A 15,986-nucleotide genomic window follows, 5' to 3' on the forward strand; every position below is an offset into this window, starting at 1 on the left:
AAGTACAGTACAAAGAGGAACTTATTGGTACTGGTAGACTTAGCAGCTGCAGAGGGGGGAGGTATGGCAACGGTTGAGCAGCTGTGCTGGGAAAGTGCTGGCTATACTTGTTGAACAGGTGTAGTAAGAGATACCCCTCCCAGTACTCCCCCCAAGACTCTTCAATGCTGCTCAAGTTTTAACAGCCATAACTCAGCCCCATGTTCACACCTAACAATTACAGGAGAGTTTGATTTACATTTTAAAAATTAAGTAGCACTTTTCAGTTGTCAACTATCTTTGTGACGTTCCAACTGGACTAAACTGACCAGCACCTATTCTGGGAAATTGTAAACTGCAATATAATAATCAAGAAAATAAAGCAATTAAATTACTATTGACTTCAGCTAATAGCAAGACAAATATTAACTTTCAACTTACAAATAATTTTGTAGTCTATATTTATTCTAAGACTTTGTTTTTGAGTTTCCATCCAATAAATAATTAAGATGTGCTAATACCTCCTGTCCGAATGTTATGCTATCCATAACAGCTCCACTGCAAAAGCCTACAAAAGCGATTGTTGCCAGTAGACATCAAAGCTGTTTTCTAACAGGATTTCTGACTAATTTGCCACAATCAAATCCTTTTCTGGCATAATATATTTTTTAATCTTTAAAGTTAATTTAGAGAGACAAATACATCCGAACAAAGCCACTGCAGAGTTACCAGGTGAGGTAAAAGGGTAAATAGTTTATGGAACTATTCACCCAAAGCACAGCCAAAGATTAAATGCTGGGGCACAACATTCATCCACGGTGAATATGTGCTTGTAAACAAAAATTCACAAAATTTGACTCTCTGAAGGAAGACCTATACACTATTCATTCAAATTTCTTCTCTCTGCTATTAAAACTGTTGTTTCTAAATACCATAAACATGTACATAAACATGTTTGTTTATTATATCTCAGTTTTATTCTTATTTCACTCCTTTGAATAAATATGAAATACCAAGTATGCCCATACAAAATAATTTTAAATATTTCATTTTTAAAAAAATAAAAAGTTAGGAATACAGGGTTTGCACCTGTAAATTGTCACTTTTTTGCTCCCTAGGGATGCAAGTATTATTATGCAATTATCTGCTATTTTGTTCTACAGCATTCAGACAGCAAAATGACCTTACACAATTGTAAATTTGGTAGTGTGAGCCAAAAATTTGCAAGCATTCACTTACCAATATAGAATCAACCTTCTTCCCTAAACTATCTAAAATCAAAGTATAAGAAGAGTAAGTCAACAAGGATACAAATTAGAGGTTAGTCATGCTCTTTATATTTTTTTTAAAAAGATTAAAATTCCCACGTGACATATCATTCTGCCATCACAGTGGGCTTTACAGTACTTCTGAAAATAATCTGCCAACAAGCAAGCAATCTCGCTAACCTCAATCTCAGTTTCTCCAATGATGAAGGGAAAAAAAAGAAAATAAGGAGATTTAATTACCGCACTAGATGTGACTGGTTACCGATATGTTTTAAAAAAAGGTTATCCTTTTTTGTAGTAAAAAAAAACCCAAAGATGTCACAAAAAATCCTCTTTGTTTTCATTAAAGATTAAGGCAACTGCATACAAGCAACTCTTCCCCAACAGTTTGTCTATTCTCACATCCCAGATACCAACCTTAGAGAAGGGGGAAAGGCTTCCCTTTAGGTACACAAATGTACCAAAATAGAAGGCTTCCCTTTAAGTTCTATTACCTCTAAATTTGTTAGTCTCTAAGGTGCCATAAGTACTCCTGTTCTTCTTATCACCTCTAATTTACCATCTTTATTATTTACTCTCAATGTTCTACATTCAGAAGCAAACCTTCTCCATATATTTTAGCCATAACTAAATGAAATATTTACAAGGTGCTACTATTAAGCAGATGTGCCACATAATTAGCAACAACAAATCCACTTACTTTTTTCTCCTTCTCATGATGTTTATCCTGAGAGTGAGAGGAAGAATCACTTAAACTTTGATCATATGACCTATTAGATCCCCGTTTGCTCTTTTTCTAAAAAGAGAAGATATATTTATGTATGTAAAAAAGGAACCATTTAAATAAATTATGGAACAATCCATTTCAACTGAGTTTGATAAAAATGCCTTACTGCTCCACACCAAAAAAAAATGCTTTTAACAGAGCCTGACAAAAACTGACACTGCTGTTTGAAGTGTTAATGTTAACTATCCCAAACATACCAGAAGTCAACTACCCTCAGATTGACATTTGCAGCCTATCAATTTGCAAATATGCTTTCCACAAACGAGCCAATAACCACCTTTTAACAATGTTAAATTACACTTAGATATATTTTCACCTTCTGGTAACTTAAAACAAAAAAGATTTTGCTCAAGTGAGAATATGGTACGTCCTGGTGCTGACACTGCCATTAACTTAAACAAGACACAGGGGAAAATGCATACTTGAGGCATGTCTCAAGTGCACTGTGAGGAGGAGGGGTTCTGGCTTCATGATTTATTATTCAAATAAATACCAATCTGGAGTATCTTATCAGTTATGAAACAGAAGTTGAAAAACTATTTTTAAAAAAAAGATACAAGAATGTCAAGTTAATATATTAATTTACTTCATAATTCCACAACAAAACAGGCAAAGCATTTCTCAGTGATTGCACCACAATTAAGGGATTTTAAAGACACTACGCCCAATGCTGCTTATCTAACCATCGTAGGTTCTCAAGGTTACAACAGAAATTCACTACATAGGTGTCTTACAACTACTATAAAGGGGAAAAACTGTGCATTTACTAGCCATTATTGACAGGACCTCACTAACAGTCCATCAGAAAGCTTCATATGACCAACATTCTCTAGCCAAGCAACAGAGGGCCCTGTGGCACCTTTAAGACTAACAGAAGTATCTGAAGAAGTGAGGTTCTTACCCACGAAAGCTTATGCTCCCAATACTTCTGTTAGTCTTAAAGGTGCCACAGGACCCTCTGTTGTTTTTTACAAATTCAGACTAACACGGCTACCCCTCTGATTCTCTAGCCAATTTATTATAGTTGCTGTTTATATTTCAGTCTTCTGGTGGAAAGCCACACACCACATAATATTTAATATATGGGGATTTTTTATATAAAAGAAATACTAATTTAAGTATCCTTAAATCATGTCTGCACTGAAGCACTGAAGACAAGTTCAGTGTTAGTGTAAACATCAGTTGAGTCATTTAAATTCAGCCACTGGTGTAAGAAGGCATAATTTCACTTTAGGATTTTAATACTATTTTAATAAATAAAAGCTGTAAATCCTCCAAGTCTGAACACATACATTAATATGAAGAGATATTCAGGATTATCAAACTGATGATCATCAGAAGAGGTACAAGCCACTCAACTCACAGGGTCTGATCCAAAGCCCACTGAAGTCAATGGGAGTCTTTCCACTGACTTCAAAGAGCACTGGATCAAGCCCTAAAGCATCCCCTTTCTGGTGTGCTTCAGAAAAAGACAGTTAGCCAAGGATCTCAGCTGAATGTAGAGTAATAGATCAACACGCAGAATGCTAGGAGAAGGATAACAGAAGAAGGAAAGAAGAATTTGTGGGCTGATAAATCCTCCAATACATGGCTTGCCAAGAGGAAAAAATTTGTTAAGATGCTTCCAGAAGAATACGTAAGTGTGGCCAAACTAATCAAATAGGAAGAGGAAACATTACAGGACCTTAATGCAAACAGACATAGGTGCCAACTCCGTGGCAGCCCCACCAATCAGCTCCTCTCCCTCCCCCCAGCGCCTCCCGTCCACTGGCAGGTCCCGCCAATCCGCCCCGCCCCCTTCCTCCCACTGCCTCCTGCCCGCCGCGATCAGCTGTTCAGCAGCATGCAGGTGGCACTGGGAGAGAGGGGGAGGCACGGGGAGGGGGCGCGCTTGGGGGTGAAACCGGGGCAAGAAGAGGTGGGGCAGGGCAGAGCGGGGTCACAGACTGGGACGGAGCAGAAGTCAAACACCCCCAGGGAAGTGGAAAGTCGGCGCCTCTGAAATCAGAAGCTCATTTTGAACAATACAAGTCTATTACATGTCATTTTTTTAAGTCATTGTCTAAACATGCTCCCTATTTTTCTCTGACAGAGATAATACATTCCAAAGCAAACGTTTGTTCATAACACTATAATACATTTTCAGGAAGTATTTCTGCCCTCAAAATTAAATCATTACCATAAGAAAAAAACAAGAATATTTTCCACATAATTTTGTATAATTTTATTCAGTTTCTTGTATAAGCAACACCCTAACCCACATACAATACTATTTTAATTGCTATTAGTAACAAAAGTCATTGAGTAAAAATTCAAGTTAGTGTCATATTTTATATACTGAATTCAATAAATTCTTACCAGCTTACTAAAATGGTATTTACAGTAGCCACAGTATTGGACATTATCTGCACCATTACCCTCTTCTTCACAAAGAAGTCCTGCAAACTGTGCACTGGGGGGGGAAAAAAATAACATTCAAGATCAAAAGTAATTTTATACCAAATCACCTCAAAATCTCTAGAAGAGACTTTCATATATAGATGCCTAAAGTTAGTGGGGAGATTGCCAAAAGGCATAAACAGGAGTTGGACATGCAACTATCCCTGACTCAGTGCGATTTGGTGCCTAACTTACCTTTGCTAAGTCTTCCCCTACACTACTAAATCCATATTTAGACATCTAAATAAGGCACCAGTCCAACAATGCATCCGCTTAGCTGCAGAACACGTTTAAAAAAATCAGACCACTTACTAAGGTTCCTAACAATGAACTTGTCCACATTTGTCTACACTTGTGGCAGTGTGTAGGGTACGCGTAGCTACACGGGGTAGTGAAAGGCAGCCTGCATCCACACTCACTGCTGTGTGTAATTACACAAGGCACTGAAAGGATCCAGAGGGGGAAAACAGCAGGGAAAGGCTCCAGCAGCAGCTACCAGAGGTTTTCTCCACTGCTTTCCCCCTGCCAGAGGCTTTCCCCACCACAGTGAAAAGCTTCAATATGGGGGAGCTACCAGAGCCTTTCTGCGCTACCAGTCTTTCACTGCAGCAAGGAAAGACTGGCAGTGGGGAGACAGAGGGACACAACATTGCTAAATATAGCAGTGTAGATATGAGAGGCACTGTTTGGGTATGTAGAGAGCCATGTAAGATATATGCCCTAAGGTTCAGGCATACAGGGCATTCTACTTGCCTAAGCAGTGCCTTCCCATCTATACTGCCATTTATACCCATGCTAGCTGGGCAAGTAGTGTCTGTACTTTACACGCTGCCATAAGTGTAGATCTACCTTCAAACTCTTGGCCACAAAAAATTCATTTATCTAAGCAAAAAATAGTTTTCAACAGACCGATGCTTTAGAGAACAGTAGAAATTGTTCAAGTCCTGAACATGTCAAAAAGCTACTCTTCTAACCTACCAGTGGAAATGCATTAATAGAAAATATAAAGATTAAAGAATTTTTAAATAAAACTGAAAGTACCATAACAAATGAAGCCATATTTTATTGGTTTAAAATGGTCAGTATCAGATGAATGTTTTTTAAAAACCCTCAAAAGTTTCCTTGCCTGCATTAATAGTTTGTTCTATTGAATTTTCAAAAGCAATAATTCAGTAGAATAAGAAGTTACTCACTTTTTCAGTAATGATGGTTCTTCAAGATGTGTCCCCCTATGGGTGCTCCACTGTAGGTGTGCTTGTGTCCCTATGCTGCAGATCGGAGAACTTCAGCAGCAGTGTCCATTAGGCCCGCACATCTGCTGTATCTCCTCATGCCCCGCCATGAGGCCAGCCAGTGCACGTGGGCTAACCCCCGCTCAGTTCCTTCTCTACCACATAGTCATTAGGAAGGCCAAAAATAACTTGAAAAACGGCTAGCCAAAGGCTCAAAAAGTAACGGCTAAATTTTTTTAAGTACATCAGAAGCAGGAACACTGCTAAACAACCAGTGGGTCACTGGATAATCAAAATGTTAAAGGAGCACTCAAGGGGGATAAGGCCATTGCGGAGAAACTACATGAATTCTTTGTATCGGTCTTCACATCTGAGGATGTGAGGGATATTCCCCAACTTGAGCCATTCTAGTTAGGTGACAAATCTGAGGAACTGTCCCAGATTGAGGTGTCATTAGAGGAGGTTTTGGAACAAATTGATAAACTAAACAGTAATAAGTCACCAGGATCAGATGGTATTCACCCATGAGTTCTGAAGGAACTCAAATGTAAAACTGCAGAACTGTGGTATGTAAATCATTTAAAGCAGCTTCTGTACCAGATAACTGGAAGTTAGCTAATGTGATGCCAATTTTTTTTTAAAAGGCTCAAGAAGTAATCCTGGCAATCACAGGCTAGTAAGCCTAACTTCAGCACCAGGCAAATTGGTTGAAACTATAGTAAAGAACAGAATTATCAGACACATATATGAACATAATGTGTTCGGGAAGAGTCAACATGGTTTTTGAAAAGGGAAATTGTGCCTCACCAATTCACTAGAATTCTTTGAGGGGGTCAAGAAGCATGTAGACAAGGGTGATACAATAGCTATAGTGTACTCAGATTTTCAGAAAGCCTTTAACAAGATCCCTCACCAAAGGCTCTTAAGCAAAGTAAATTGTCATGGGATAAGATGGAAGGTCCTCTCCTGGATCAGTAACTGATTAAAAGATAGGAAACAAAGAGTAGGAATAAATTATTAATATTCAGAATGGAGAGAAGTAAATAGTGATGTCCTCCTGGGATCTGTACTGGGACCAGTGCTGTTCAACATACTCATAAATGATCTGGAAAAAGGAGTAAACAGTGAGGTGGCAAAATTTGCAGATGATATAAAACTACTCAAGATAGTTAAGTCCAAAACAGACTGCGAAGAGTTACAAAGGGATCTCACAAAACTGGGTGACTGAAAAAAGTAAGTATTTCTTTACATAATGCACAGTCAACCTGTAGAACTCTTTGTCAGAGAATGTTGTGAAGGCCAAGATACTAACAGGGTTCAAAAAAGAACTAGATAGGTTCATAAAGGATAGGTCCATCAATGGCTATTAGCCAGGAGGGGCAGGGATGGTCTCTCTCTCTCTCTGTTGCCGGAAGCTGGGAATGGGCAACAGGGGATGGATCACTTGCTGATTACCTGTTCTGTTCATTCCTTCTAAAGACCTGGCATTGGCCACTGTCAGAAGACAGGATACTGGGCTAGATGGACCTTTGGTCTGACCCAGTATGGCCATTCATATGATCTTATGTTCATTGAGAAGGGTCCCTGAAGAGGGACAGGGAAGGGTGTTGTGGAGAGGGTAAGGAGGTAAGGAGTACCCATTGCAAACAATCTCCAAGACCCATCGGTTCGATATGCATTCCCAGGGGCTGCAGAATGTCGCCAGACAGAAGCCAAATTGGTAGATAGTGGCGGTCAGCTGTAGTAGTTGGGAGGAGTGGTCTATAAACGCCTCAATCAACACATCAAAACTGGTGCTTAAAAGTGTATGGCTGGGACATGGAAAATTGTGGGCCAGATGGTTTACGCCTCAGGAACATAGTTTTCTCTCTCTGTGGCTCGTAGTAACGCTGGGTCAGGTATTGGGAGGCGCATGGTTATGATGTGGCTGCGGACTAAATTTCCTCTTTTGTCCTGGTGTGTAGATACCCACTGAGCAGAGGATGGTCCTAGAATCCTTTAGTGTGTGCAGAAAGGTGTCCATCTTCTCCACGAAGAGCTTAATGCCTTCAAAGGGAAGGTCTTCAATTGTTGACTGAACTTCTTTTGGGAAGTTTGACAGAGGTAGCCACAACGTACGTTTCATAATCACTGCAGTGGAGATGGACCTGCCCATTCTGTCAGCTGCATCGAAGGCAGATTATAGTGCTATCTTGGCCACTAACTGTCCCTCTTGAATAATCGCTTTAAATTGGTTGCGGTGTGACTCAGGCAGCTGTTCAATAAAATAGTTCAGTTTCCAACAGTTTACATAGCTGTATTTCACCATTAGGGCTTGGTAATTGGCTATTCGAAACTGTGGCATGGCCAAGGAGTACTCTTTCCTCTCAAAAGGAGGGGTGGAAAAAGGAGTACTCTTTCCTCATCTGGTGTTGATGGCCACGGGAATTAACAGAATCCACCACAACAGGGTTGTGTGGAAGGTGGAAGAGGAGGAATTCTGTCTCCCTTGTTGGGACATAACATTTTTTTATCCGCCGGCTTGCAGGTAGGTGCTACTGATGCTGGGGTCTGTCATTTGGTTTGCAGGGTCCAGGAGAGATCATTAATAGGGAGGGCAATTTTTGAGGACAAGGATGAATGGAGTATGTCAAGGAGTTTGTGGTGGGTGTCCTTGACTACTTCTAACAATATCTTAAGAATGTCTGCCACTCTCTTCGCTAGGTCCTGGAAAAGGCAAAAGTCATCAGCCAGAGATGGTGGAGGAGGTATAACAGCCTCATCTGGGCAGGAAGAGAAGGATATGGTCCTTGGGGTCACCTCTTCCGCAATGTCATCCTCCCGTTCCGCCACAATTTCTTTTGGAGGTTCCAAAGTTCCGGATGCCGAGGCCAAAGGGGTGCATCTCAAGGGTTCTCTGGTAAGGCTAGAAACCCGAGAGGCATGAGAGCAATATGGAGCCCAAGAGTCCCAGTATGGCCACTGAGGCGGTAGTGGTGCCCATGGTTGACCATACCAAGGTGATGGTGGTGGGGCCATCTGAGGCTATGCTCAAGAGCCTTGTTGGTATTGGGCACCATAGGGAGCCTGGGAGAAGTATTGCAATATTGCCTCCTCTACTTTGCTGTCCAAGTACACACTTGAGAGTGGGGGAACGTGGCAGGGCAGCAGGGAAGACTCCTGTGCCATACAGATACTCGGGGCAGAGATCCCTGTACCGAGGAGACTCTGGTACATCAGATATGTAGAGGTATCTTGAGTGACAGAATTCCGGCGGTACCAATCAACTTGATGCCACTGGCAATACCAGGGAGGATGGAGATATTGCCCACACCAACTGCTCTGATGCTGATGAGGCATCCATGACAGTGCCAATGGAGTATCAAATATTGGCAATATCTTCTTAGAGGAGTGCTTACTCCTATACTTGTCCCTTGGTGCCATTGACTCAGTGCCTATGTCCATCGGGTCTGTAGACTCATCAACAGCACTTGCTGCTATAGATCTTCATGAACTTTGCATACCAGGCTGGGATTGACTCAGTGCCGATGGTACCAAGGGCACCGGAGATAGTTTGCAGCCAGCTTGCAGCTCACTGTGGGGACTTCCCACTCTCTTTTTCGATGACTTATGAGAGGGGTCATCAGCTGGTTTCTTCAACCCACAGCCTTTGGATGTTATGGGCTGTGGGAAAGACTCAGGTCTGCCAGGTGACTCTTGGCGTGGGTCCAGAGATCCGTCTCCATGAAGTTAATCTTGTGCCTCAGCTCATTTTCCTTAAGAGACCTGGGCTTGAGTTTCTGGCAGAGACCACATTTTTGTGGAATGTGGCCTTCCCGGAGGCAGTGTATGCACTGGAGCTGCTTGTCTGCAACTGGGATAGTCTCTTTGCAGGAGAGGCACTTCTTGAAGCCCGGTGAACTGGGCATACTTGGTTGGGGGGGAAGGGTCCCCAGTGAGAAAAAGCAGGAAACAAAGTCTAATTTTCACTGAAAAAAATGAAGGGGGAAACTAAAACTTACAAGTAAGTACTAGGACACTAACTTAGTTATAGAAATGTAAAGCAAAAGTAATGATCTTAAGGGACTGCAAAGAGCTCTGTCTAGCCAGGGGCAGTTGAGAAGGAACTGAGGGGGGTTAGCCCACGCACGCTAGCTAGCCTCATGGTGGAGCACGAAGAGAGAGAGCACATATGTGGGCCTAACAGACACTGCTACTGAAGTCCTCTGATCATCAGTGCAGGAACGCAAGCACCCCTATAGTGGCGCACCCACAGGGACACTACTCAAAGTTATAAAAAACAAATTTGCTTTTCACCATTTGCATTGTTGATTTATTTTCTGTACAGCAATCAATTTGGACACTGAAAATAGATTTAGTTTCATTTTCAGTTTCTTTCTCATTAGCACAATAATGCAATGTTTTGGTTACAAATGCTGCAAGGAAATGTTTGGATTTAAACAAATACTTCACACATTTCATCACATTAAAAAAAATCAAAATATTTTCTATTAATATTAGGGATGTAGTCTAGCTTGATTTTTTTTTTTAAACATACACAAATGTGTACACCAAAGTACTCAAGACAGTATGTCTTTTAGTCAGGCTTGACTAATTTAAGTTTGAAACAAATATACTTCCATGTTGGTTCAAGTTTTTGATAAAAAACAGTTACATATCTGTACTGGAACTGTTGTTTGAGATGTGTTGCATGTGTCCATTCCACTTCAAGCACCTGTGCACCAGTGCCAGGAGAATTTTTTTTCCCCATAATAGTACCACAGGGAGGCGCATGCGCCCTTCGCACTCTCATGCTGCCAGTCAAGAGTGTAAAAGGAGCAGAGCCATCCTCATCCCCTTCAGTTCCTTCACACCGAAAGCCAATATTTGAAGAAACTTCGATGTAGAGAGGAGATGGTTGAGCATGCAACAGACATGTGCAACACATCTTGAAGAACAATAGTAAGCAGGTATGCAATTCTTTTTTCTTCTTCAAGTGACTGCATGTCCATTCCACTTCACATTACTCACAAACAGTCCCAAATTGGGACAAGTATCAAAGTCTATCGAAACAAAAGACTATAGCACTATTCTCCCAAATTTAGCATCGTCTCCAGAGGCATGGAAGATGGCATAAAGGGCAATGAACATATGAAAAGAAGACCTGATGGCATCCCTAAAAATGTCGGAACATGACTCAGGAAAAATGCTGAAGCAGCTTGAGCCCTTGTAGAGTCTGCTAAAACTCTTTGGGGTAGTAGAACTTTAGCAATATCATAGCATAGCATAACAATGTAGGAGGAAATTCAGTAAAATATCCTCAGAGATAACAGGCTTCTTCATTCTATCAGCAACCGAGACAAATAGTTACAGACATGATCGCAACTCGTTAGTCCTGTCTAGATAAAATGCCAACATTCTGAGGACAGCCAAAGAATGAACTTTATCTGCATCTTTGTGAGGGTGGGGTTTCAGAAAGAAGGTTGGCAAGAGTATAGTCTTATTTATGTGAAAATTGGAAGCCACGTTGGTAAGAAATTTGGAGTATGGATGTAAACCCACTTTGTCTCTGTCAAAGACAGCATAAGGAGGGTCATCCATAAAAACCTGATGCTTCACAGCTCTCCTGGCCGAAGCAATAGCTACTAAGAATGCCATCTTCATCAAGAGAGCAAAGATGGCATATGTAGTTATAGTTTCAAAGGGACCCCATATTAACAACGAAAGAATCAAATTTAAATCCTAGGATGGTATTGGATCTCTAAGAGGAGGGAAGTCTATCCAAACCTTTTCAGCACCAAATAGTCAAATGGGAGGTTGATTTTTTCCACCTATCTACGTGAGGCTGGAATGCACAGATGGCAGCTAAATGCACTCTCATGGAACTGACCGAAAGACCTGTTCCTTTCAGGTGGAGTACCCAATCCAAAATAAACTGAAAATAATGGCTTACACCCTTCTGCTGGGGTAACAATGAAAACCTACTCCATTCCAGGAAGTAAGTGAATCTGGTGCAGAACTTTCTGCTATTTAAAAGAACATTCTGCAACACAGCAAAACAGACTGCTTCTCAAGCAGCTACCTACTGAGAATCCAAGCCGTCAGGTGTAGGCTGAGAGGGCTGGGATGCAAAGCATGATCGCTGTCCTGCAAAATTAAGTGAAAGAGTTATGGAACTTATGGAAGAGTTATTGCACCTCAAGTAGAGAGGTTCAAAAGGTCAGAGAACCAGTGCTGATGAGGCCAGGCTGTCACTATCAAAAATCAAAACAGCATGAACTTGTCTGAGTTTGCCCAGTACCCTGGGCACCAAAGGTATGGGAGGAAAAGCATAGAGAAACTTCCCCTGCCATGATAATAGAAAAGCATCCATCATGGACCATGGACTAAGACCTCCTCTTGAACAAAACTGGTGACACTTCCTGTTCTGTTGTGTGGTAAACAGGCTCACTTCTGGCATTCCCCAAACCTGAAAAATTTGTGAATTTTTGTAAATCAAAAATTTTGATTCACTTTGTGAATCAGGCCTGAGAAACCATTCATGATCTCTGCTGAATGATCTGATGAAATTGTCAGCTAAACAGTTCTCAGATCTGGGGAAGTGAAAAGCCTTCAGATAAATGCCATTCTGGATGCAGGACGACCAGAATGTTTCTTGGCAAAGAGGTACCTGACACATCTGTGACTAAGGTCATGGAGGAAAATGTTAGAACAAAGGGAACTCCAGTGCATACATTGTCAAAGACCATCCACCAGTGTCAGGAAGACAAGATAGCTGCAGATATGTGTCAGCATATCCAGTGGATTGCAAGAGGGATGGTAGACAGATTTCAACCACCTTTGTTTTGCATGACCCAGAAGTCAAGTCTGGCATACTGAGTCATGTACGTGCAAGCTACTATGTGGCACAAAAGTTTCAGGCAATTCCTTACAGTTATACTGAAATACACCTTGAACTGTGAGCACAGGTCAAAAATTGCTTGAAATCTGGCCTGATTTCAGATACATAAGTATGCCTTTGCTGATGTCAAATTGAGAGCCATCCCTATAAATTCAATTCTTTCTACAGGGAGGAAAACTGACTTTTCATCGTTGATTATCAGGCCCAACACCTTTAAGAGGGAAGGCATCTTCTCAATACTGCCCTTCACTTGCTGTCTGGACTGACCCTGGCCTAACCAATCATCCAGATACCAGTACACGTGAAATCCTGCCTTTTTGATGTGTGCTGCCACCACCGCCACACATGTTGTGAATACTCAGGGTCCTGAGGACAGCCTAAAGAGGGAGACCGTGAACTGATAATGAACAGCTACTAAAACAAATCTTAGAAACTTCCTGACTCTGGTGTAACGTCATATGGAAACATGCATCCTTTACGTCGAGGGCAGCGAACAAGTTGTTGCGAGGTAGGAAAGGGATAATAGAAGCTTGGATTACAAAATGTTATCTTCTTTATGTAATTGTTGAGATTTTGCTGGTTTAAAATAGGTCTTAAGCTTTCCTTGGATTTTTGAATGAGAAAATAGCCAGAAGAGAATCAGTTTCCCTGATGCTGAAGAGGCACTTATTCTATGGGCCCAACTGCAATAAAGACTGCACCTCTTGGACTAGTTACAGTTTTGTGAGAGTGGACCCTGAAAAGTGATGGGGGAACAGAAGTGAATTGCAGGGTTTATCTCAGTTCCATCGTGCTTACAACAGACAAGTGGGTTCTAATGTGGGACCAAGACCTTAGGAAGTGGGACAAGTGGCTGCCAAAGGGAGGGGAGATCAAATAGAGTGATTTGCGGTCAAGGAATCAAGTAGACAAGTTGGAAGAAGTCTGATGGTTGGAGGTAGCAGAAGATGGAGGTGAAGGAAATAATCTCTTTTTCTGAGACCTTTGTCAACTCCTGGATTGATCTGACTGCTTAGTCGGGTAGAAAGAGTACCTCTGTTGGGTCTGAGGATAGAACTGCTTTCTTCTTGGGGCTGGAGTGTAAATGCTAAAGGATTTCAAGGTCACCCTTGAATCCTTAAGAGAATGCAGAGCTTCATCTGTCTTTCTCGGAGAAAAAGTTGGAGCCCTTGATGGACAAGCCCTCAATCGTCTGCCAAACTTCAGAAGGTAAACCTGATGACTGAAGCCAGGAAGCATGACACATGATCACCATTGTTGCCATGACACAAGCAGCCCAATCGGTCTCATCCAGTGCAGCCTGCAAAGATGTACAAGCAACCAGATTCATTTCAAAGAGCCTTGAACTCATTCATCATATCTGGCAGCTTGTCAGTAAATTTGTACATTGAGTCCCATACTGAATAATCATAATAGGGCAACAAAGTCTAATGGGTCACAATCCTGAACTGTAAACCTGAGTATGAATAAACCTATCCCCTAAATAAATCTAATTTCTTTGCATCCTTAACTTTGGGAGTTGATTGAAACTGCCCTTTTCTGGCCTTTTCAATCACTGCCACCACATGATGTAGCTTTTCTCAATTCCTTTAATCGTAAGAGTCAGAAAAGCAGGACTCTGCCAAAGGATTTTCCAGGGCTCTAATATAGACATATCAATAGGCAAAGCTGCTCTCCGAAGGACTTGTGAAATACAAAATGCCCTCTAGCTTGTCAGGGTAATCCTGGACTAGTTCAACCTGCATTCCCAGGGCACTGGCCACCATCTTCAATAGACCCTGATAGGTTTTGTAGTCATCTGCAACTGGAGATACAACTCTGGCACAATAGCCTCATCCAGAGAACAGGAGGCAGTATTGAGCAGAGGAACCAGTGTGTATCTGCTCTGGTGGTAATGAGACCTCCTCCATCAGAGGATGTGAAGCAAGTTGAATAACTTCCACAGATTGCTGGGTACCGATATCAGTACTGGGAATTGTATCTCTGTGGGGATCTCGCAGCATGGTAACATGGAAAAGAAGCCCTGGAATCAAAAGGAAGTCCTCAGAGATTTCAAAAGAGCCACTGCTGCATTTGATAAGGTACTGGAGCCTAGCCCCATGGCAATCTGTCTCTTGACCAGCTACTGTAACGATCATGGTATTCAGATCTTGATCTATGCAATGAAGAACAGGGTGAACCTCGTGACGTTCTGAAATAGAAATCCAACCTGTAGAAACCACTTCAAAGTCAGACAATGAATTGGCATCAGAATGCCAAAGAGGTGCAGTACCAGGTAGAGAAGCCAGTTACGAGACTGAGGAGACATGGGCAGTATCAGTTGTAGCATACAGGGCTTTCCTATGGCCATGTCTTTGGTCCAAAATTCCAATGCACCAAAACCAGACAGTGCTGATGCCAGATTCGATATCGACAGTGCTTATATATAGGTATCAAGGTAGATCCTGGAGTTGGCGTCTGCATGCCTGGAATAGTCTGCAGTCTCATCCTGCATCAGCGGTAAGTCCCGTATTGACAGACAAAGAAGGTCTCTGATGGTCACAAACATCTCTGCCACACACCAAGGAGGAAGTCAATGCTGTTGAAGGTCTAGGCAATGGAATCAGTTTCAATGGTACCACCGCACTATGACTGCTCTACCATCAGAACTCAACTTCCTTCTGTGAGAGTTCCAAGGAGACTTAGCCCACAAACAGGAAGACTTCTTCTGGCCAAGGAAATACAGGTGCTAGAATTCTCCTGGTGCTTACATGGTACCAGGGACAGAGTGGTGTCTTCTCTCTTGCTCCCTTCAATACAGGGAAGCCGCTGAGTCAAGCAGCACACTCTGGAAAGGAGTCAAGTCCAAAACCCCATGTACTGAATGGGTATGCACCAAGTGAGGACACAATGCTCCATTAAGATGTGTTGAAGTTGGACCTCCCTCAGCTTCTTCATTTGAGTCTTAAACACTCTGCAAATAGGGCACTTATGCATAATTTGACGCTCCCCTGTGCACTTTGAACAGCTGGAGTGCAGCCTGCTGACTGGCATGGACTTACAACCAGAACAGCATTTGAAAGCCAGGCATTTCAGCATGCCCCCGTACCAAGCCAAAGCTTGAGAAAAAAACAAAAACGAACAAAAAATGAGTATAAAGGAAACTTTTTATAGGGTACTACTACAAACTAACTAATTTAACTAAGCTAAAGAACTATATACAGGAAAATATATCTTTAGACAAGATCTACAGGAGAAAGGTAAGGACAGAGAAGCACTCACTCACGCTCCAACTACCAACCCTGGGCGGTGAGAAGGAACTGAGGAGAGTTGGGGCAACTATGCCCTTTAGACTCTCAGCTAGCAGCACCAGAGCATAGAGGGTAGATGCGCTGCCCCAGTGGGTACAACTATCGGAAGAA

At 41.9% G+C, this 15,986-nt stretch overlaps 1 protein-coding gene across 20 annotated transcripts in view; it reads right to left on the reverse strand.

The window, feature by feature from the left end:
- The window catches only part of MLLT10 (MLLT10 histone lysine methyltransferase DOT1L cofactor), a 231,308-nt gene that overhangs the window by 124,248 nt on the left and 91,074 nt on the right, over nucleotides 1–15,986 (reverse strand). For 8 of the 20 annotated variants that reach the window (XR_010598233.1, XM_065582967.1, XM_065582970.1 and 5 more), the window contains one exon: nucleotides 4,393–4,486. The exons of 3 other annotated variants lie outside the window; for them this stretch is intronic. Coding sequence is in view for 13 of the 17 variants with exons in the window: in XM_065582967.1 (XP_065439039.1) it covers nucleotides 4,393–4,486 (94 nt within the window). In the remaining 4 variants the exon portion in view is untranslated. Of the gene's footprint in view, nucleotides 1–1,947; nucleotides 2,044–4,392; nucleotides 4,487–5,666; nucleotides 15,958–15,986 lie in introns of those variants that run through there. 9 more of the 20 variants (XR_010598232.1, XM_005302764.5, XM_005302763.4 and 6 more) reach the window with 3 other exon arrangements.

This window comes from Chrysemys picta, chromosome 2 (genome assembly GCF_011386835.1).
Source record: "Chrysemys picta bellii isolate R12L10 chromosome 2, ASM1138683v2, whole genome shotgun sequence".
In the NCBI taxonomy this organism is placed as follows: Eukaryota; Metazoa; Chordata; order Testudines; family Emydidae; genus Chrysemys; species Chrysemys picta.